General features: G+C 42.7%; 3 protein-coding genes and 1 pseudogene across 4 annotated transcripts in view; 1 reads left to right on the forward strand and 3 right to left on the reverse strand.

The window, feature by feature from the left end:
• Positions 1 to 22,369, reverse strand: part of CD63 (CD63 molecule) — a 193,365-nt gene that overhangs the window by 128,590 nt on the left and 42,406 nt on the right. The gene's annotated exons all lie outside the window — the stretch shown is intronic.
• Positions 1 to 22,369, reverse strand: part of SARNP (SAP domain containing ribonucleoprotein) — a 162,821-nt gene that overhangs the window by 98,052 nt on the left and 42,400 nt on the right. The window lies entirely within an intron of this gene.
• LOC105864912 (galectin-7 pseudogene) lies at positions 6,079 to 6,530 on the forward strand (annotated as a pseudogene).
• On the reverse strand, positions 6,682 to 21,550 carry PYM1 (PYM1 exon junction complex associated factor). 2 transcript variants are annotated; one of them, XM_012753081.3, is made up of 3 exons: positions 21,315 to 21,550; positions 8,043 to 8,136; positions 6,682 to 7,620 (listed from the first exon to the last, which is right to left on the reverse strand). In XM_012753081.3, exons 1-3 carry the CDS (start codon positions 21,349 to 21,351, stop codon positions 7,137 to 7,139), a joined length of 615 nt encoding a protein of 204 aa, XP_012608535.1. In that variant the 5' UTR covers positions 21,352 to 21,550; the 3' UTR covers positions 6,682 to 7,136. The 2 variants fall into 2 exon arrangements, with proteins under 2 accessions (XP_012608535.1, XP_012608530.1); XM_012753076.2 differs by lacking the exon at positions 21,315 to 21,550 and adding an exon at positions 20,669 to 20,898.

Raw genomic sequence — 22,369 nt, forward strand, 5'->3', positions numbered from 1 at the left:
CTAAATTTAAGGAAACAAAAGTTACCTACTGGCTGAGGGTTCAGGGCTCAACTGGCTTGAAAACTTCCTAAATTCCTACAGATACAAGAAAAAACACACTGTTGCTAAACTCCCCTAACAATAGGAGCTACCAGGCAAATTGTCAGACCCTTTCTAAGTCTGATTTACAACCCAGACCACTACAACTCTGATTGGACAGAGGACTGGCCTAACAAATACTCTTTCCCCTTAAGCAACTGCAGACCTCAAGCAAGTTTCAGCCAGTCTAAAAAGACTGCATTTAGAGACCAGGTGCGGTGGCTCACACCTGTAATCCTAACACTCTGGGAGGCTGAGGCAGGAACATCCCTTGAGGATCTGAGCAAGAGTGAGACCCTGTCTCTACTAAAATAGAGAAAAGTTAGCCAAGCGACTAAAAATAGAAAAATTAGCTGGGTGTCATGACACACACCTGTAGTCCCAGCTACTCAGGAGACTGAGGCAGGAGGATCCCTTGAGCTCAGGAGTTTGAAGTTGCAGTGAGCTATGATGACCTATTCTACCCAGGGGGACAGAGTGAGGCTCTGTCTCAAAAAAAAACAAAAAAAACCAAAAAAACAAAACTGCCGTATAGTTTACCTTTTGATGTAAAGAGCCAAATTAGACTTCATTTTAATGCTAAAAACCCACCCCAAATGGAACATGTGATATATGTTACATGTATGTTTACCCATTGTGCATGTGCTGGACTCCCCTCATAAATATGTATAGCTTTTCCCTCAAACCTAGTGAATATGTATGTCTGACTCTATTGTGTAATACAGACGCTATGAAGCATAAAAACCCACCTGCGCTTTCCCTCTTTGAAGAGATCATGTTCGGTCTGGAGAATATCTTTTTCCAGTTTGCAAACTGAAATTGCCTATGAAGCTCTCCTTTATGCTATTTAGCCATCCTGGTCTTTTCAACGACAAGTGAAAAAAGTAGAAAACTCAATGAAGAGGTTTAATATCAGAAAGGGAGAACAGGGAGAGCAATAGGAAGGAAGAAATTATCAAGTAAATAATACAGAAATGTTTCCCAGAACTGAAGGAGATTAGTCTCCAAATTAAAAAGGATGTGCCATGTATCCAGAAAAATAAAAACTAAAACAGAAATATACCAATCACATCATCAAGCGAAAGAGAGGATCATCCCAAAAACTTTCGAAGAGCAAGCACAGGTCTCATACAAAGTATCAGGAATCAGATGACATCTGTTTTCTCGGTGCAGCAACGAAGCCTGAAAATAAAGAAACAGTGGCCTTCAAAATTCTGAAAGAAATTATTTCAACCTAGAATTCAATATGTAAATGAAAAAGAAGCCAAACTCTGTAAAATAATTTAAAGAGGCTTATTCTGAGCCACGTTTGAAGACCATGGCCTGTGCCACACCCAAGAAGCCTAAGCAAGTGGACTTGGTGTGATTGGGTTATAGTTTGGTTTTATACATTTCAGGGAGACAGGAATTACAGGTAAAGTCATAAATCAGTACATGGAAGGCATACATTGGTTTGGCCTAGAAAGCCAGGACATCTTGAATCAGGGGCTTAGGAATCATAGGTGGGTTTAGGGATTCTTTCTTTAGTTGACAATTGGCTGAAAGAGTTAAGCTTTGTATAAAGATCCAGAGTGATTGGAAAAGAAATCCTTGACTTAAGATAAGGAAGTCTGTTAATCAGAGACAAGCCACTGGGCATATACCTAGGCTCAAGTGATCTATTAAGTAAACTGATGACCTGCAGGTCTGATTTAAGTTTTGTCTTGTATAGCCTTAGGCCTGTTAATGAGTTACAAAGGATATCTCCAAGAAGGGAAGGGGGGCATGATGAAGTGAGTCTGACCTCCTTTCTCATGGCCAGCAACTCAGCTTTAGGGTATTTCCAGAGTCCCCTTGGCCAAGAGGGGGTCTATTCAGTCAGCTGGGTGGGAAGGACTCTTAAGATTTTATTTTAGTTCACAAATACTCAGCCAACTATAAATCAAGTATTAGAATAGAATACAGGCATCTTCAGAAATACAAGCTTTCCAAAAATTTATATCCTATGTACCTTTTCTCAGTAAGGTGTTCTCCACTAAAAAAAAAAAAAAAAAGTAGGCCAGGAAAAAGGAAAGCATGAGAGCAGGGAAATAGGATTCTACCCATGAGATGGTTAAAGATCATTCCTAGGATTGTGGAAAAAGAAAATCCCAGGATATCTCTTTGTAGCAGGCCCAGAAAGCAGCCAGTCCAGACTTAAGCACATACAGGCAGGCCCCAGAGGGATGTTACCAAGTGGGAAAAATTAAATAAATAGATTATGTAAGGGTTCTGGGAAGATGGCAGAGTAGGAAGCAATGGGAATCTGTCTCCCCACCCACACAATTGCACTGGCAGAATCTATCTGGTGTTCCTATTTTGGAACTCTGGAGTCTATTGAATGCTTGCAACTTCCAGGGCATGGCTTAGACTGTAAATTGTGGCTTCTTTAAGCCAATTTCAGTTCTTATTACAGTAATAATAGCTACCCATTCCCCACACCTCAGCCACCTGGCATGTATTCCTGGAGCAGCTTGCACACAGCTTACAGAGCCAGGGTGGGCAAAAATGACTCTAGCTCAGGCAGCAGAGCAAGATCCTGTCTCAAAAAGACTAAAAAACAAAAATCTTCATTAATAATAAATAACTTTATAATTTAGTATAAATAACTTTTTTAGTATTGGCATTATAGTTTACACAGTACCTTCATATTCATGGTCTCATTTTTTTAATTTTCATAACAATGTTGCAAACCAGGTTTTGTCATCATTTTTTTTTCTTTGAGACAGGATCTTGCTCTGTCACCCAGGCTGGAGTGCAGTGGCACAGTCATAGCTCATTGCAACTCAAACTTCTGGGCTCAAGCCATCTTCCCTCCTCAGCCTCCCAAATAACCTGGGACTATAAGCATGCACCACCATGCCTGGCTTAAAAATACTCTTAACAAAATATCCATGTGACTAAATCTTTACATACCCCCTTGTTTTTTCCTTAGGAAAAATTCTTACAATTACTGTCTCAAAGAAAAATGCATCTTCTTTTTTTTTTTTTTTTTTTTTTTTTTTTTTGGGATCTTGTTATTCCTGAAAAGAAAAATGCATCTTCTTAGACCTTTCACAGCACTCTAGCCCAGGCAACAGAGCTAGATTCTGTCTCAAAAAAATTTTATTTCTTTTTATGGTTGAATAATATTCCTTTGTATGTATATACCACATTTTAACCATTCATCTGTTGATTGCTAGTTAACGGATGGGCTAACTTGGGTTTTTCCATTTTTTGGCTTTAGGCCTCTAATATTTTTAACAAATTGTCCCTACAAGAAAACTAACAATTTGCACCACCAGAAATATGAGTGTGCCCATTTCCCTGATATTTACCAATAATGCCATGGTGTCAGCCTAGCTCACAGCAACTTCAAACTCCTGAGCTCAAGTGATCCTCCTGTCTCAGCCTCCCGAGTAGCTGGGACTACAGGTGCATGCCACCATGCGCGGCTAATTTTTTCTATTTTTAGTAGAGATGGGATCTCACTCTTGCTCAGGCTGGTCTCATGAGCTCCAGCGATCCTCCCGCCTCAGCCTCCAGAGTGCTAGGATTACAGGCATGAGCCACAGCCTCTGGCCTCCACCATTGCTTTGGTCTGAATGTTTGTATACCCCCCCTTAAAATTCATATGTTGAAAATTTAGTCACCAATGTAATGGTATTAGGAGGTGTGGGACTTTGGGTAATTAGATCATGAGGGCTGCCCTCATGAATGCGATTAGTGTCTTTATAAAAGAAGCCCCAGAGAGCTGCCTCACCACTCTCTGTGAGGACACATCAAGGAGGCATCATTCTATGAACCAGGAAGCAGGTCCTCACCAGACACCAAATCTGCCACTGCCTTTATCTTGGAGTTTTGGGCCATTACAGAATTGTGGAAATAGATTTCTGTAGTTTATAAGCCACCTAGTCTATGATATTTTGTTATAGCAGCCCAAACTGAGGCAACCATTAGGCCTCCCTATCTCCCTGAGAATAAATTGTGTTTCTTTCTTAACTCTCCCTCAACACATTGTTGATACCTCTACCACAGCAATAAATTCATTCTGCCCAGTACTTAGTGATTTACATGATTTAATAGCTTTTATTTTGAGATAGAGTCTCACTCTGTTGCCCGGGCTAGAGTGCCGTGGTATCAACCTAGCTCACAGCAACCTCCAAGTCCCAGGCTCAAGCAATCCTTCTGCCTCAGCCTCCCAAGTAGCTGGGACTATAGGCACATGCCACCATGACCAGCTAATTTTTTTTTCCTATATAGTTTTAGTTGGCCAATTAATTTCTTTCTAGTTTGGTAGAGACGGGGTCTCGCTCTTGCTCAGGCTGGTTTCGAACTCCTGACCTTGAGAGATCTGCCTGCCTTGGCCTCCCAGAGTGCTAGGATTACAGGTGTGAGCCACCCCGGCCAATTTAACAGCTTCTTAAGTGAAGGGTCAACCATGTATTCATGACTGTATCCCTCCACAGGCTAGCACAATGACTGACACTGTCCGCTAAATATCAAAACAAACCTTTATTAAACCACTAAAAATTCCCAAAATTAAAGACTTACTGTGGTAAAATCTTTTTGCAAAGCAAATAACCTCTCCCTAATAATGGTTTTTAAACTACAGATTCCTATAAAATATCTGAACTTACTTACAAAACATCAAACACCTATATATAAGCCAATTAAATCTTATTTATAAAATCTTTGTGTAGGTTCCTATGAAAGGGAATCCAGGCTTTTAGTCTCATTCTGAGGTGCCCACTCCAGTACTCACTGCTTGGCTGTCTTACAGTCTCATTCAGTCAAATATTTGAGGATTGATTATGTCAGGCACTGGGGGTGCAATGATGATAAACAGGGCTATGTTTAATAGTTTAATGAGGCCAGGTGTGGTGGCTCACACTTATAATACTAGTACTCTGCGAGGCTGAAGTGGGAGGATTGCTTGAGATCAGTTCAAGACCAGCCTAAGCAAGAGTGGGACCCCATCTCTATTAAAAATAGATAAAATTAGCCAGTTATGGTGGCACATGCCTGTAGTTCCAGCTACCTGAGAGGCTGAGGCAGGAGGATGGCTTGAGCCCAGAAGTTTGAGGTTGCTGTGAGCTAAGCTGACGCCATGACACTCTAGCCCAGGTCACAGAACAAGACTGTCTCAAAGAAAAAAAAAAATAATGAGGAGCTGACAAGTAAATAAGCATGACAATATAATGAAATGCCACTACAAAAGTAAGTTGAGAGTATAATGAAAGCAAATAAGATCACCTAAATTAATATTTGAGGGAAGCAAAGCCTTCCCAGAAAGGATAACATTTAAGAGCCAAAGGCTAAGAAAGTGTTGATTAGGGAGAGGAGGCCAGGAAGAGTAGTTTTAGGCAGAGGAAAAAGCAGTGGCAAAGAACTGAGGCTCACAGACAAATGATTCATTTGATGAACTGAAAGTAGTCCAGTATAGTTGCAGCATAAGAGTTTCACGAGAACTGAAGAATGGAAAAAAATGACACTGAAGTTAAGTAGAGCCAGATTATGTGGGACCTTATGAGTCAGGCTAAGAACTCTGAACTCCCGAGACAGTTCATTACAGCTACTGTGTTTTCCCGAAAATAAGTCTTATATTTATTTTTCCTCAAGAAGACACCCTAGGGCTTATTTTCAGGGGATTTTTTTTTTTAAGTACAGTACAACAATCTACATTTATTCAAATATAGTTAAGTCGTCTTCTTCTGGAACATCATCATAACCCTCCAAACCCCGAATTCCATCCTGAATTTCTTGCGACTCTATTTCCTTTAGAACCATTGGCCCCAATCTCTTATGTCGAGCAAGAGAGCTCTCATGGGGCAGATAAGGGCTGCTCCTCTTCTTTACCACTCTGAGACAAAATGCATGGGTTGTGCAGATACCCCACATAGCCATACCCATCACTAGATCTTATTTTCGGGGTAGGGCTTATATTGCACAAATGCTTAGAAATCCTGCTAGGGGCCACTGCTGCCTGTCCCGGTCCCAGCCATGGCGAACAGGACCTCACTGCCCGAGGGCCTCCGCCCAGGCACCGTGCTCAGACTGCGAGGCTTCCTCCCTGACAAGGCTGGCAGGTTCCACGTGAACCTGCTGTGCAGCGAGGAGCAGGGCGCGGACGCGGCCCTGCACTTCAACCCGCGGCTGGAGGAGTCCGCCGTTGTCGTCTTCAACAGCCTGGAGCAGGGCGCCTGGGGCCGGGAGGAGCGCGGCCCGGGCATCCCCTTCCAGCGCGGGCAGCCCTTCGAGGTGCTGCTCATCGCCACCGACGACTTCAAGGCCGTGGTGGGGGACGCGCAGTTCCACCACTTCCGCCACCGGCGCCCGTGCGCCTGGTGGAGGTGGGCGGGGACGTGCAGCTGGAGTCGCTGAAGATCTTCTGAGGGACGCGGGCGGCCCACGCTCGTGGGCAAATAAAGTTCAAGCCTGTGGCAAAAAAGAAATCCTGCTAGGGCTTATTTTATGAGTAGGTCTTATTTTCGGGGAAACACGGTACTTCCCCTCCCTTGGTCTCTACTCACAACACTTATTTTCCTATGCCAAACTTAGGAGATAAAACACCTACTAGGAGCTGAAAAGAAAGGCAAAGCCATATGTTGTCTACTTGAGTTTATTCTTGTTCTTTAAAAAATAAAAAAAAATAAAAAGGTGAGGGACGGAGAGGGAAATAACCCATGAACACTGTGAACGGGAACCAAGCCCAAGACTTGGGCATACTCCCTCTACCCTCAACCTCAGTTCTCTGAGAGATTCCCACCCACCCGATTTTCTTTTAAACAAGAAACCCAAATCAGCAGCAAAGGTACCTGGGGTAGTCACTGAGATTTTGAACACTGGGGATGGGAGAGGGAAAGTCCATAAAATAGGAGCTGGGGAGAAAAGAGAAGGAATGAGGGAGAGGTCAGGCTCTCGAGGACAGAGTTGGGCTGCAAGAAGTGGAAGTGAGCCAGTATGGGGGCTACCCCTCCTGACTGCGGCTGCCCACATTCCCCCAGCCCCAGAGAACCCCATGGTTTGTTCTGCAGTCCAATCCCTATTTCCCAAAGGCATCACAGGCCTAGCTCTAAGTCCTCTAACTCCTCTTCCAGTGCCCTCCTCCTTGCTAGCTTCTCCAGCTGCTCTTTGCTGGGCTGGCTGACTTCCCCAGCCTGGATCCGTTGCTGCAGCTCTTCCACTTGCCGAAGCTTCTTCTTTAGGTTCTTTATCTTCTTGGCTCTCTCGGTGCTAGCAGCTGAGTCAGGCTGGTCAGAGGCGGCTGTGGGGGCTGCCCGGGAGCCCTGTGGAGCACCAGGGAGTTGGGCTGTCTCTCCCAGGGACACCTTATCAAGAGTCCGGCTCAAGGCCTCTACCTCTCCTTTCTCTTGCTGCTGCCGCCTCTTCTCCTTTCTCTTCAGGTTGCGTTTGGCTGTCTTGGAAAGGCCTGGTTCACCACCTTCAGGCCTGGATGGGGTGACAGGAACAGTGGCCTCAAGGCTCAGCCCTGGGGGCAGTTCTGGTTTACTCTTGAAAAACTTCACATATTTATTTTCATACCTGCAGGAAACAGAAGATGTCAACAAAGTTTCAAAGAATCATTGACTTTTTGATCTGTTTTCTTAACCTTCCAAATCATTTCACTCTTATTATATTCCTGCTTCCTTCCTCTCTTTATGGTCCCTCCCCAACTTTCCTCTGCTCTGCAGGAGAGGTTGTAGGAGGGTCCCTAGAACCTGAAGCTCTGGATTTCTGAATGCTATTTGGAGGTTCTGAAAACAGAGGTCATAGAACAGAACTAGTCACCTATAACCTTCACTCATCCCTAAATCCAAGCCCCTTTCTCTCCTTTCTCAAATATCTGCCCTCCTTCCATTTCCTTAGGACTCAGGAGAGCCTTCCCTGAACTTGTGGGCATAAGAATATTCTATCCTTCTGGAGGCAACCCAATAAATAAACCCTCCTCAAGCCTAACCACGCACACTGGGACCTCCTCCTGGGGTACATAGCCTTCTTTCACCCTCCGCTGCTTGCGCCAGGTCCCATCAGGTCTCTGTGTTGAAGCGATGTACTTGCCTAAAATGAGAAAAATTAAGCTCGAGAGTTGTTCTTTCTTATTTTCAAACATTTCTCAACATGAGAGAATGCATAAATGTACATTTCTTCCCTCAGCACCCATCTGTCCACCAAATGTAACCATTAAAGCACCTTTCCACATATCAACCCTCAATCCCTCTCTCATCATTATTTACTGAGTGCCTATACACTGTACAACATACCATTCTTGCCCTTAAGGAGCTTCTATTGTGGTAATTTATTTGGAAAGACAGGATAGGCACAGAGGAAAAATTTTTCAAAAACACAAGGCAACAAGTATGGGAACATGAAAGGCAATAAACGAACAAGAGGCTAAAAAGAGGCAAAAACAAGAACTATAGAAGGATAAATGACCAGAGATGATGTTGCAGACAAGGGGAAATTTTATTTTGATGCATCTTAAAAAATATGACAACTTTCAGGAATCCATACTATAGATATATAAGCATATATAAGGATATATGTAAAGTATGTTTGTTGATGCATGATTTAAATTAGCAAAAAGCTGAAAGCAACTTAAATGGCCATCAATAAATGATTAAATAGGTTTAGTTTATCCGCACAATGGAACACCAAGGAGTTATTAGAATGAATGTTAGGGGCCAGGCATGGTGGCTTATGCCTATAGTCCCAGCTACTGGGGAGGCTGAGGCAGGAGGATTGCTTGAGCCCAGGAGTTTGAGGTTACAGTGAGCTATGATCGCACTGTGGTCCTCTGCACTCTGGGCAACAGAGTGAGATCCCATCTCAAAAAAAACAACAGAGAAGCTTTGTGGAGGAAGGACTGAGACCAGAGCTGGGCTTTGAGAAAAAGGTCAAACTAAATGAAAAGGGAAACAAAGTAGATTTGAAACAGAAGTTCATTCTAAAGCAAAAATTCAGACATGGGCACATATATGGCATTTTCAGAAGTTGGCAAATAGACCAGTCTGGCTTAGCCACAGAGAGGACTAGTGCGATGAAGGGAGAATGTTCAGACCTTGAATACCAGTTAAGGGGTTTAACATCTGGCACATGGCATGCATTCATTAATATTTGTCAAATGAATGAATCCTTTATCCAAACTATTGTTTTAGGGCTTTGAATAAATGAATGAATCCTTTATGCAAAGCTGTGTTTTAGGGCAATTAATCTAGCATCATAAGACAGTGGATTGGAAAAGAAAAATACTAGAGACTGGGGAAAACAGGGAAAAAAGACTGCAACAATTCTGGCATGAAGGGGCAGAACAGGCTGAAACAGTGAGAGTGGAAGAGACTGATGCCAGATACATCATCAAAGAATCAACACTTGGTAATTGACTAGGGAGGAGAAAAGGTCAGAAATCAAAGATAATTCAACATATTTTGTATTAGTAATCCCACTATTGAGAATTTGGCATAAGGAAAGAGTCCCAACAGGAAACAGTAAAAACAAGAAAAAGAGGGAAGATATAATCATGTGAAAATTATATTATTATATTACCAATACAGAGCTAAAAATTAAAAACAAACTTCACATCCAATTATATGGGAATGGCTAAATACATATGTCTGTTAAAAATGATAATTTCAAAACATCATCCAATAGATGACATAATATAAAACACAATAAAATTATATATATCACATGAGTTCAGCTATTAAATGTGATGAAATCTATAATTTTAGAAAAGAATGTATAAAAATGAAAATGTTATGTTAGGGTTATATGATTAATTTTTCTTTTTAAAAATTCCCATTTACGTTGTTGTTAAAGTGCAGGTTTTTTTAATATATGGTTTTACATTTCAAGCCTAAATGGCTTAGAAAATTATAGGTACACAGAGAAGAGTGAAATTAATTTTTTTTTTTTTTTTTTTTTTTTTTTGAGACAGAGTCTCGCTTTGTTGCCCAGGCTAGAGTGAGTGCCGTGGCGTCCTAGCTCACAGCAACCTCAAACTCCTGGGCTCGAGTGATCCTTCTGCCTCAGCCTCCCGGGTAGCTGGGACTACAGGCATGCGCCACCATGCCCGGCTAATTTTTTATATATATATCAGTTGGCCAATTAATTTCTTTCTATTTATAGTAGAGACGGGGTCTCGCTCTTGCTCAGGCTGGTTTTGAACTCCTGACCTTGAGCAATCCGCCCGCCTCGGCCTCCCAAGAGCTAGGATTACAGGCGTGAGCCACAGCGCCCGGCCGTGAAATTAATTTTGACCATAAAGATTTTGTGCAGGACACAGAATCTGTTGTGATCCTTGGAAGATGAGCAGTGTTTAGACAGGTGGAGGTAGGTGTGTGGTTAAGGAAAGAGGAGAAAAGGAAGTATTTCAGGCATAGGGACAAGAGCAAAGGTAAAAATAAAACTAGTCACACCTGTATTTAAAATTCTTCCTGGATTCCTACTGCCCTCAGGGTATTTACATGGAGGATGTAGCTGCACACAAAAGGCCTTCTTTTTTTGTTTTTTGGGGTTTTTTTGAGACAGAGTCTCACTTTGTTGCCCAGGCTAGAGTGAGTGCTGTGGCGTCAGCCTAGCTCACAGCAACCTCAAACTCCTGGGCTCAAGCGATCCTGCTGCCTCAGCCTCCCGAGTAGCTGGGACTACAGGCATGAGCCACCATGCCCGGCTAATTTTTTCTATATATATATATATTAGTTGGCCAATTAATTTTTCTATTTATAGTAGAGATGGGGTCTCGCTCTTGCTCAGGCTGGCTTCAAACTCCTGACCCTGAGCAATCTGCCCACCTCAGCCTCCCAGAATGCTAGGATTACAGGCGTGAGCCACCGTGCCCAGCTACAAAAGGCCTTCTTGACCTCGCTGGTGCTAATCTTCAGCCTCTTAGCACCAATACTCACTGCTTTAGACATTGAAATATTCACAAATCTCACCCAGAAGCTTGTCTCTATTCTCTAGACCTTTTTGCTTTTGTTCCCCTTGTCCTGGAATAGACTTTCCTTGCTTATCTTAGTTAATTCCTACTGCTCTTTAAAAGTCAAGTTCAAGTATAAATTCAAGGTGGCCTTTCCTGACTTCAACCCAAACCAAGTTAGAAGTTGCCTTTTGTGCACTCACAACACCCATTTTAGCCTTTATCTTGCTATAATGTTTAACATAATTGTTTGCTTGAGAGCAAGGATTCTTTTTGTTTTTTGTGACAGAATCTCACTCTGTCCTCCCACTCCCTCTGGCCTTTAGAGTGCAGTATAGCGTAGCTCACTGCAACCTCAGACTCCTGGGCTCAGGTGATTCTCCTGCCTCAGCCTCCCAAGGAGCTGGGACTACAGGTGTGAACCATGTGCCCGGCTAATATTTTCTATTTTTAGTAGAGATGGGGTCTCCCTCTTACTCAGGCTGGTCTCAAACTCCTGAGCTCAAGCAAGCCTCTCACCGAAGCCTCCCAGAGTGCTAGGATTACAAGGCGTGAGCCACCTCCCCTGGCCAGAGATTGTCTTTTTAACTTTATATCAAAGACCCTGGCCCAAAGAAGACAGCAAATATTGACTGAATTAATGAATAAATAAATGTAAGTGTCACATTAGGGAATAGCAAGAATCTAGTATGTTTTGGGCAAAAAGCATATGTAATGGGAAAAGAGACTAGGGGTAAATTAGTGAGATTATGAAAGGTCTCCAGTCTCCATCCACTGAGTTGGGACTGAAACCTTACGCTGCGGGAGAACACTGAAGGGCACGAAGGGAGTAGAGGTGATCTGCTCAAAGCAATGCTTTAAGAATAACCTGAAAATGTGTACCATAAACTAAACATAGAGTAAACGAAAGCCATAGCTTCAATGTGAGAAGATTTAACTTAGATGGTCTCTATGGATATTGAAAGGAAAATGAAATTCATTACGAAGGATAAACTAACAGGGTCCTAAGACTGCGAAGATTTGAATTAGAGAGGAAATTAAGTAGTGCTACAGTGGATCTGGTGCTTTTCACATGTATTCTTATTTTCACAACATACCTGTGAGTAAGTAGTGCATATGGTAATAACATTTATTCACACATGGATTTTAAATGTTTATTGCACACTTACTGTTGTGCCAGGCATTGTAATAGGAGCTAGGGATACAACAATGAATAAAACAAGCAAGATTCCTGCCTTCTTGTAGCATACATTCTAGTGAGGAAGAAAGATAATAAACAAGATGTTTATTGTTTATTATGATGTTATTTGCTAATTATAATAAGCTAATTATCACTCTTGAATGTGGAAAATTGGAAAATAAAAACCACTGATAGAAACAAAGTGCAAAGGAAAAGATAACTTTATGAAAACAATTCAGTTTTGTTTTTGGAGACAGGGTTTCAGTCACCCCAGCTAGAGTGCAGTGGCGTCATCATAGCTCACTGCAACCTCTAATTCCTGGGCTCAACTGATCCTCCTGCCTCAGCCTCCCGAGTAGCTGGGATGACAGGCGCAAGCCACCACGCCCGGCTGATTTGTCCATTTTTTTGTAGAGATGGGGTGTCACTCTTGCTCAGGCTGGTCTGGAACTCTTGGCCTCAAGTGATCCTCCTGCCAAGGCCTCCCAAAGTGGTAGGAACAGGTGTGAGCCACTGTACCCAGCCTAATGCAATTCTAGACAAGCAGTGTTTTTCATGGAATCAGGGAGAAAAGGGGACAATACCAGAAACATATATTTAAGTTAATTGCATAGAGAGTATAGTTGAAGGTTTAAAGAGGAGTAGAGACAGACTGTGAGGAAAGGTAGACATAATCTTTTCCAAAGGCCATCCTGTGTGGAAGCCCTCAGAGATACAAATAGCCAATTATCACAAAGGAGCACCTATATTATGTTATCTTGGTTCCATCCTCTGGCCTTGATGGTATCCAAAGGTGAAGTCAAAAAGAAGGGAGAGATTTGATGGGTCTTACCCCTAGAAATAAAAACCAATGGCAGAATATCAGGACTTTCAGATAACATCTTTAAGAGAGTCAGAAACTACAGATTGGGGACTACTACTATAAGAATTTTTTAAGCTTTGTTATTTTCCCACGTCTGCTGTTTTGTAATCCTCAATCTGTTTCCTTATATCTATTAGCAATAAAAACCCTTAAACCAAAAAGGGCCTCATTTTCAGGGGTTACAGGAAGACAGTGAAGAAACAATACTGCAAGGCTTCAGAGAACTCCAAGGAACTAGGGAAAGTGACTGTTAAAGATTTGTTGAGTCCCCAGGATCTGCTGCTTCAAGTAAGAAAAGAGATCGCAATCACAGATCTGAGTCTAAGGATGATCTCAGGGCCAACAACAATAAGACCTAGATGTGGTTTCCAACATGAAATATAAAAGATCAGAGTTGGAGGAATGACCCAGGAAAAATGGTCATGATCATTTCCCTCTGGAAAGAAAAGGTACCAGCAATGATAGGAAATGATTCTTAGGAAAGGAGAATTAGGACAGTGCTATGCCATGGAGAACAAGAGCTGTAAGTAAAAGCAGGTGATTAACAATATTAAATTCTGTTTTGGGGGGCAGGTGATTATACTATTTACTACTGCAAAGAGATGAAGAAAAGGAAAACTGAGAAAAAGGTTACTGATATTAGCAATTTGGAAATCCCTGGTTATATTTAAGAATATAGTCTCAGGAAAGTAGGGTGGTCAGAAGTCAATGTACAAATTAATTAAATATAATAAACATTTATGGAAAGCCTCTAATGAGAAAAATACTATACTAAGTGCTACAAGAATTATCAAGATAAGCAAGAGGGTCCCCTGCTTTTAAGAAATTTAAACTTAAGAAAGGAGGAGGTAGGCACATTAAGCAAGCAAAGAATAAGACAAAAGTAAAAATGTCACAAGTATCATAAGAGACACAGATAAATACTAACAAGAGAATTCAAAGGAATAAATAATCACACTGCATTTGATGGGAGAAGGTGATAAGAAATCAGGAAAGCTCAGGGACTTGACTTTAAAGACTAGGTGCAGTAGAGTTTGCCCCTGTAGTCCCAGCAACTTGGGAGGCTGAGGCAAGACGATTGCTTGAGCCCAGGAGTTCAAGACCAGCCTGGGCAATATGGCAAACCCTGTCTCAAAAAAAAAAAAAAGACTAGGTAGTAGTAATAGTAATAACAATAAATCAGCAGCCAATATTTCTGCAGGCAGAGAAAAGAAAGGAAAGGAGATGCTAAGAGAAAACAACAAACAAAATCATAGCAGTGGAAAACTCACATATGTTAAGAATGATTAAGAAGGAGTATTTATTACTAAGTAGCTACATCACACCAAGAACTTTACATACATTATCTTTCTGAATCTAGACAATGGGATATTACCATTTACAGCGGAGGCAACAGAGTCTCCAAGTGGCTAAAAACAAGTCCAGGATCACAAAGGTAGCATGTCGCTGTAATATGAACTCAAGTCTGACACCAAAGGTTATACATCATCACACTGCTGTTTACCTGTCATATACAGCCTAGTTTCACTAGAGAGTACAGGCAAAAACACAGTATGTGATAATACTATATTAAGGACTCGCATTAAAAAAGTGGTGTCTTGAATGTAAGAGTGAACGGTCCATATGTAAATATGATAGTCCCCAAAGACCCTTTATTGAGTGCTTGCTTACCCAGTACAGTGTTCACATGTTTATATACATTATCTTATTTCATTTTCACAATTTCATTAAGTACTCTTCTAGTTTTACAAATGATAAGAAATTTAATAACTTGCCCAAAGGTACAGTTAATAAATGGCATCAGAATTCAAATCAAGACTGTGGGTTCCAAAGGCTATGTTCTTTACACTACTATTGTATATTGTGTTATAAAAGAAAAAAATACAAAAAAGTTTAATCTCAGTAATAATCAAATGAAATAGGCCGGGCGCGGTGGCTCACGCCTGTAATCCTAGCTCTCTGGGAGGCCGAGGCGGGCGGATTGCTCGAGGTCAGGAGTTCGAAACCAGCCTGAGCAAGAGCGAGACCCCGTCTCTACTATAAATAGAAAGAAATTAATTGGCCAACTAATATATACAAAAAAAAAAATTAGCCGGGCATGGTGGCACATGCCTGTAGTCCCAGCTACTTGGGAGGCTGAGGCAGGAGGATCCCTTGAGCCCAGGAGTTTGAGGTTGCTGTGAGCTAGGCTGACGCCACGGCACTCACTCTAGCCTGGGCAACAAAGCGAGACTCTGTCTCAAAAAAAAAAAAAAAAAAAAATAATCAAATGAAATAGAAATTAAGACAATGAAATAACATTTTCACCTATAAAAGCAGAATTTTAAAATATGAGAATACCAATGCATTCAAAGAAGTGCTAAAACCAGCAAATTCACATACTGCCAGTGGTAAAACCCTTGTAGAAAGCTGGGGCAGAGCAAGGTGGCTCATGCTTGTAATCCTAGCACTCTGGCAGGCAGAGGCTAGAGGATCGCTTGAGCTCAGGAGTTCAAGACCAGCCTCAGCAAAAGACCCCTTTTCTACTAAAAATAGAAAAAAAAAAACATTAGTCAGGCATGGTGGCAAGTGCCTGTACTTGGGAGGCTGAGGTAGGAGGATTGCTTGAGCCCAGGAGTTTGAGGTTGCTGTGAGCTAGGCTGATAGCCTGGGCAACAGAGCGGAGACTGCCTCCAAAAAAAGGGGGGAAAAATTTGGCTAACACAGCAAGAGAATATAAGGTAGTCTTAACATTCAGCAGCATTTCCCGAAGCTTTTGTTATGTAAAATACTGCTTTCATAAGATATTAACAGGAGTTACCCCAAAAAGCTATCTTGAAGAAGTTTGGGGAATTCTGGGTTAAACGATAAGATTTAAATGAGTAATATGTTCTTGTTCACCTGAATATGCAAGCTGGGAATATGATTTATAGTTTTTCTCAAATGTATTTGAACATAGAAATCTTATTTTTATTTTAGTTATTTATTTTGTGGCACATCTCAGAGTACCACCAACTGTTCTGCAGATCATACTTTGGAAAATATAGCCATTCAGTATGATTAAAATTATGTTACTTCACATATGCTATATATGTATATAGAAAGAAAAACTAAGGCCGGGCGCGGTGGCTCACGCCTGTAATCCTAGCTCTCTGGGAGGCTGTGGCGGGCGGATTGCTCAAGGTCAGGAGTTCAAAACCAGCCTGAGCAAGAGCGAGACCCCATCTCTACTATAAATAGAAAGAAATTAATTGGCCAACTGATATATATATAAAAAATTAGCCGGGCATGGTGGCGCATGCCTGTAGTCCCAGCTACTCGGGAGGCTGAGGCAGAAGGATCGCTGGAGCCCAGGAGTTTGAAGTTGCTGTGAGCTAGGCTGACGCCACGGCACTCACTCTAGCCTGGACAACAAAGCGAGACTCTGTCTCAAAAAAAAAGAAAGAAAGAAATTAAGAAAAACTAAAAGAAAAAGTTAACTGCAATTATCTCTGCAATCTGGAATTACTGGTTATATATAAGATTTATATTTTATTTTATTATTATTATTATTATTTTTGGACACAGAGTCTCACTCTTGTTGCCCGGGCTAGAGTGCCGTGGCGTCAGCCTAGCTCACAGCAACCTCTAACTCCTGGGCTCAAGCAATCCTCCTGCCTCAGCCTCCCGAGTAGCTGGGACTACAGGCATGTGCCACTCTGCCTGGCTAATTTTTCTACATGTTTTTAGTTGGCCAATTATTTTTTTTTTATCAACTATTTTGTAAATGCATAGTTGGCCAATTAATTTCTTTCTATTTATAGTAGAGACGGGGTCTCGCTCTCGCTCAGGCTGGTCTCAAACTCCTGAGCTCAAACTATCCGCCCTCCTCAGCCTCCCAGGGTGCTAGGATTACAGGCATGAGCCACCACACCCGGCCTATTTTATTTTAATTATAAAAATATTTTCCAAATTTTCTAAAATCAACATGAATTAACTTTATAACTAACAAAAAATAAATTAAGTCCGAGTGCGGTGGATCATACCTATGATAATACTATATTAAGTGCTCACATTAAGAGAGTGGTGTCTTAGATATAAGAATGAACGGTCCATGTGTAAATATGATAGTTCCCAAAGACCCTTTATTGAGTGCTTTGAGAGGCCAAGGTGGAAAGATCACTTGAGGTCAGAAGTTTGAGACGGGCTTGAGCAAGAGCAAGAGTGAGACCCCCATCTCTACAAAAAAATGAAAAATTAGCCAGGCATGGCAGCATGCACCGTAATATCAGCTGCTCCAGAAGCTGAGGCAGAAGGATGGCTTGAGCCCAGGAGTTTCAAGTTGCAGTGAGCTATCATGACACCACTGCACTCTACCCAGGGCTATAGAGCGAGATTCTGTCTCAAAAAAAAAAAAATAAAAAACAAGTAAAGTCTGAGAAACTGTCACAGCCCAGAGGAGCTTAAGCAGACACGAGAACTAAATGTAATGTAGTATCTTGGATGAGAACGTAGAACACAAAATTACATAAAAACTAAGGAAAATGAATAATGTATGGACTTTAGTTAATAATAATGTATCAATATTGGTTCATTAATTGTAAAAAATATACCATATTAATTTAAGATGTTAGTAATAGAGGAACCTCATTTGTAGGGTATATGAGGATTCTCTGTAGCATGTTCTCAATTTTTCTATAAATCAAAAACCATTCCAGAATATGAAGTCTACTTAAAATCTTTAAAAGAGAGAAAAATGATGCAAAAAGTTGATCTTGGGTTGGCTAGAACAATGCTGCATTTAACAGAAATAATGATGGAAAAACTAATACTGATTTTGGTCAGGTTGGATTTGAGGTGTGATAGCATATCCAAGAGTGAAAGATATTCACCAAACAATTAGAAAAAGGCATAGGCAACTTAAGTGATAAGACAGTACTAGAAATAAAGATTACAAAGATTTAAGAAACAAATAAGCAGTGAGGAAATGGAAATAGCAGGTATAGATCTGATACTCAAGAAATGTGGCTGTGAAGAGGAACAAACAAAATGATAGGTCTTGATTTTTCAGTGAAATAGAAAGTGAAGTCATCTGCCAAAGGAGGGAGAATTAAAATAGAGGGTCACAGAGAGCTGAAAAAGGTTAGGGAAACAGCTATGGGAGAATGTAAAAAAACCAATTTTTAAAAAAAAAAACAGGAAAAAAGAATTGGAGAGAAGCCATCATTTGGGAGAAGCTGACATTAAGTTAGCTATCTTCTGTGCTTTTCTCTAGCAACATCCTATGGTCTAGAAGCAGAAGCCAAGAAAATAGTTTATGAGTATGAGTCAAGATAACAGAAGTGCTTACTTAGTATAGAAGGTCAAAATGAATGAAGAAAGCAAGGAGGGACCTGGTGTGGTGGCTCACGGCTGTAATCCCAGCACTCTGGGAGGCCGGAGGCAGGCAGGCGGATCGCTCAAGGTCAGGAGTTTGGAACCAGCCTGAGCAAGAGCAAGACCCCATCTCTACTAAAAATAAAGAAATTAATTGGCCAACTAAAATTAGCCAGGCATGGTGGCACATGCCTGTAGTCCCAGCTACTCGGGAGGCTGAGGCAGGAGGATTGCTTGAGCCCAGGAGTTAGTTAGAGGTTGCTGTGAGCTAGGGTGATGCCATAGCACTCTAGCCGGGGCAACAGAGTGAGACTCTGTCTCAAAAAAAAAAAAAAAAAAAAAAAAGAAAGCAATGAGGATAGTATCAAAGTGCCTGGTCATACAGGTCTAGCTGGGCAGCATCAAAAGTAGCCACAAGGTACTGATAGACTCAATGAAATGCAAAGGTTAAAAACTAGAGAACCTAAGGAGGGCAAAAAGCTGATTCTTTGGGTTTGAGGTAGTGAAAAAGGTGAGTGGTAAGGAGGCTAAAGTCAGTGACTGGGAGCAACTGAAGTGAAAGCAGTGTTATAGATGACATCTAGGTCTTAGTGATTCTGATGTGCAGGTGGTTTGAAAACACAAAGCAAAGTCAATGATCTCATGCTGAGGAACTATGAGATCAGAGTATTCCAAAAGTGCTGGAGACAATGAGAATGAAGGCAAGAAAGAGAGGAGAGAACAAATGCGATGCAATCGTCTGGATCCTTGTGAGCAGATGGTGGCACTTAAGTTTTAGAGAAACTGCTATAATTGCATGGCAATACCTTCCATGAGGATTAGAGTAATAGTGGTAGATCAATGATCTGGAAGTAGTAAAGGAAAACAAAAAAGCAGTTTATTCCTTCTTCTCTTCCATATAGTCACAGGGGACAGACAATATCTCTTTGTGGCAGGGTAGGGTGAAATGTAATATCTGGATTTTCATTAAGTTAAAGAAAATGGTTTAGAGTGAACAGAAGTGTACTAGATGCTAAGAAGTATTTTCAAAGCACACATTAAAAGGTGATAGTTAAATCCTCATTATTATTGTGCTGAGTAAAAAAAAGAAAAAGTTGATAGTTAAAGAAAGACCTACTAGGTAAAAAGCAGGAGGAAAGATGTACCACTTTGAAATGTGAGGTTGGGGAGAAGTAGCAGAGAACTGGGTTGCCATTAGGTACCAAAAGATAGGTGGGCTGAAGTGTAAGAAACATGGAAAGCAACAGAGCAAGAAGCACAAATAGCACATTTTAAAACAGACCGCAGATTGTGTGTACCAAGGCACAGGCACAATATTGCTTCTACCGAAGACTACACACATGCAATGAGGGTTACAAATGCAGAAACACCTTGCATTTTTGCACAGCATTTTACAACATGCTTTCACATATATTATCTTACTTGATCATCACTGACTACATATTACTACTATGCACATTTTTCTACAGGTGACACAATTAGGAAGGGCCAAAATTAAGATGAAAGCCTTGATTGTTTCCTACACATGCACCTCACATACACAGCAGACACTTCAGCACCTCAGATAGCAAAGCTGGAAATTCTTCTCTACCAGAAGGAATAGTGGGTTTTATCAACTTGTCAAAAGACCTGGGAGAAATGCCACTAGACAGCTTCCTGTTTGCCTTCTTCCACCTGTGACCCTTAAATCCCTACCGCCATCATCGGAGAAGGTAGATGAGGGTAGCACCATCAAGGAGAAAACTTAACCTGAAAGTTGTATTAGGCACCTCTTTCCTTCACACTTCTGGATCTCACTGACCCCACAAACGAAGATGAGGGAGAGAATGGAAAAAGCGCTATGTAGCAATGAGGAGGCCTTGAGCAAATACATCTTCGAGAAAAAGAATGAAAACGGGGCTGGGGTAGGGCAGAAGGAAGGTATAGCTAAGAGATGGGGGAGGGGAGAAGAGCAGGAATTGGAGGGAATTGAAAGTGTAGAAGCCCCCAGGGCTGAATAATCCAAAAGAGATATGGGAGCTCCAACTGCTGAAGAAAAACTAAGGGCCCGTAAAGGTCCTAGAGCAGGGACCAGCATTGAAGGACCCCAGGGTTTGGGTGACCGGAAGCAGAGACCCCCAAACACAAGGCCAGAAGGGGGCGCAGGAGACACCCCGTAGGAGAGAATGAATGAGGAAGGCGGTCCGGGGGGCGGGGCAAAGGAGGGGCCCCGGGATGGGCGGGGCACAGACCCCTTTCCAAGTCCGAACCCCTGCCCCGAGAGCCCAGGGAGAAGCGGTTCCGCGCCTCCCGCACTCACCGCCGGTCTCGTCAGTTACATAGGGAGTCGCCATCTTGAAAACGCAAACCACTTCCGGCGCGAACGGGCTGGGGTCCCGCCCCCTCCCCACCGGAAGTGGAGTCCTAATCGTAGCAAGCCACCATTTTAGTCTTAAAGGGAGAGTGCACCATTTCATGGGCGGAGGAGGAGGAAGAAGGGAAAAGCTGAAGCAGTTAATAAAATAAAGCCATGGGCTTTTTTACTGCCATCGATACCATTATCGAGTGCCTGCTGCGTGTAAAACAGTCCTCGGGGCGCCGAGAGAAGTTCCGAGGCACAATCCCTCTCATCCTAGGCATCGTACGTCCAGGACCTGCGTGGGAAAAGGGCGCAAGGCCCAGCTGCACGCGGGAAAGGGGTCTGACGAATGAAGAAAGAAACAATATTCAGGCCCTGGCCTGTACCCATTTCTCAGAGCGTCTTGGTGACACGGGGCAGGCAAATTCCAGGAACGCACTAGGGCGCACGAATGTTGCTGGTGGCGAATAGAAGGCCCCAATAACCCTCTCTGAGAAGGTGGGGAGGTCGAATTCGCGTGCCGATTGCCCTCGGCCGCCAAGCTCAACTCTCCGGACAGAGACCCGCGAGAGGGGAGTGCATGGCGAAGGCGCTGTGGGTCGGTCACCTGTCCCCGCAGCCTCGGGGTTGCCGGTAGCTTCCATGGCCGAAGAGGCGGCGGGCTGGATTGGGCGGACGGCCCTGGCCTAGCTCAGCCTCTGGGCGGCGCCGGGAATTTGGCAGCGAAGTGACGAGGGCCCAGATCACTTCTCGCTCTGGCCTTCCACACGCGGATCCTCCTCGGGCTGGGCCCTAGGGTCAAAGGGCAGGGTGAAGGCTTCTGGGCGGATCTACTTAGTATTCTAATTAACCTCGTCCAACCGCTAGGGATCTAAAGCGGGGCCACTTGCCAATAATCCGCGCCTGTATGGTCACTCCCTTTGTAGGCCTGCCCTGCCCCGTGCCTCCCTATTCTTCAGACGAGCTCAAATGTTCTCCCTCCCCCGTTCCTTTCACCAACAGTTGTTCCTTCAGGGCTAAGTCCTGTTAAACTTGTTTCCCCTACAGCCTGGGAGGGATTGGCAGCAGATGCCTCTCCTCAGGTGTTGGCTCTGCCCTCCTCCACCCCCATATGGCTTTTTCCTTTTTGGCCCTTTTACCTTCCTCCATATCTCCCACTTTGGCTTAGGTTAATGTCTAACAATACCCCTGGAACCAGGAAGGAGGTATTAGTGACTACCTCCAACACCAAGAAGCAAGCCCCGTTTAAAAAAATAAAAAAGACCCAAAGTAATGGCTGACTAGGACCTTTATGAAACAAATTAGGCTCTGAAGTTTTGTGGGGGCCACAGCTTGCCTTCTTTCCCATTCTCCATCTGCTTGACTTCCACCAGAGACCCAACACAGGTGGTCTCAAGAAAAAACTCATTTAAAAACTATTTGCATACAATACACAGTTTTTACAAGTGTTCTGACACTGCCATCCTTAACCCTTGCTCTTCTTTTTTTTTTTTTTTTTTTTTTTGAGACAAGAGTCTAGCTTTGTTGCCTAGGCTAGAATGAGTGCCGTGGTGTCAGCCTAGCTCACAGCAACCTCAAACTCCTGGGCTCAAGCAATCCTTCTGCCTCAGCCTCCCAAGTGGCTGGGACTACAGGCATGGGCCACCATGCCCGGCTAATTTT

This window comes from Microcebus murinus, chromosome 10 (assembly GCF_040939455.1).
Source record: "Microcebus murinus isolate Inina chromosome 10, M.murinus_Inina_mat1.0, whole genome shotgun sequence".
NCBI lineage: Eukaryota > Metazoa > Chordata > Mammalia > Primates > Cheirogaleidae > Microcebus > Microcebus murinus.

Bases quoted from the DNA above. Each gene is read 5' to 3' on its own strand.
- PYM1 (XM_012753076.2), bottom strand. From the start codon at position 20,825: ATGAAATGGTGCACTCTCCCTTTAAGACTAAAATGGTGGCTTGCTACG. The intron at 8,137-20,668 runs GTGAGTGCGGGA...TTCTCATTTTAG, and splicing joins TGTAACTGACGAGACCGGCG to GCAAGTACATCGCTTCAACA. The intron at 7,621-8,042 runs GTGCGTGGTTAG...TGTTTCCTGCAG, and splicing joins CCCCAGGAGGAGGTCCCAGT to GTATGAAAATAAATATGTGA.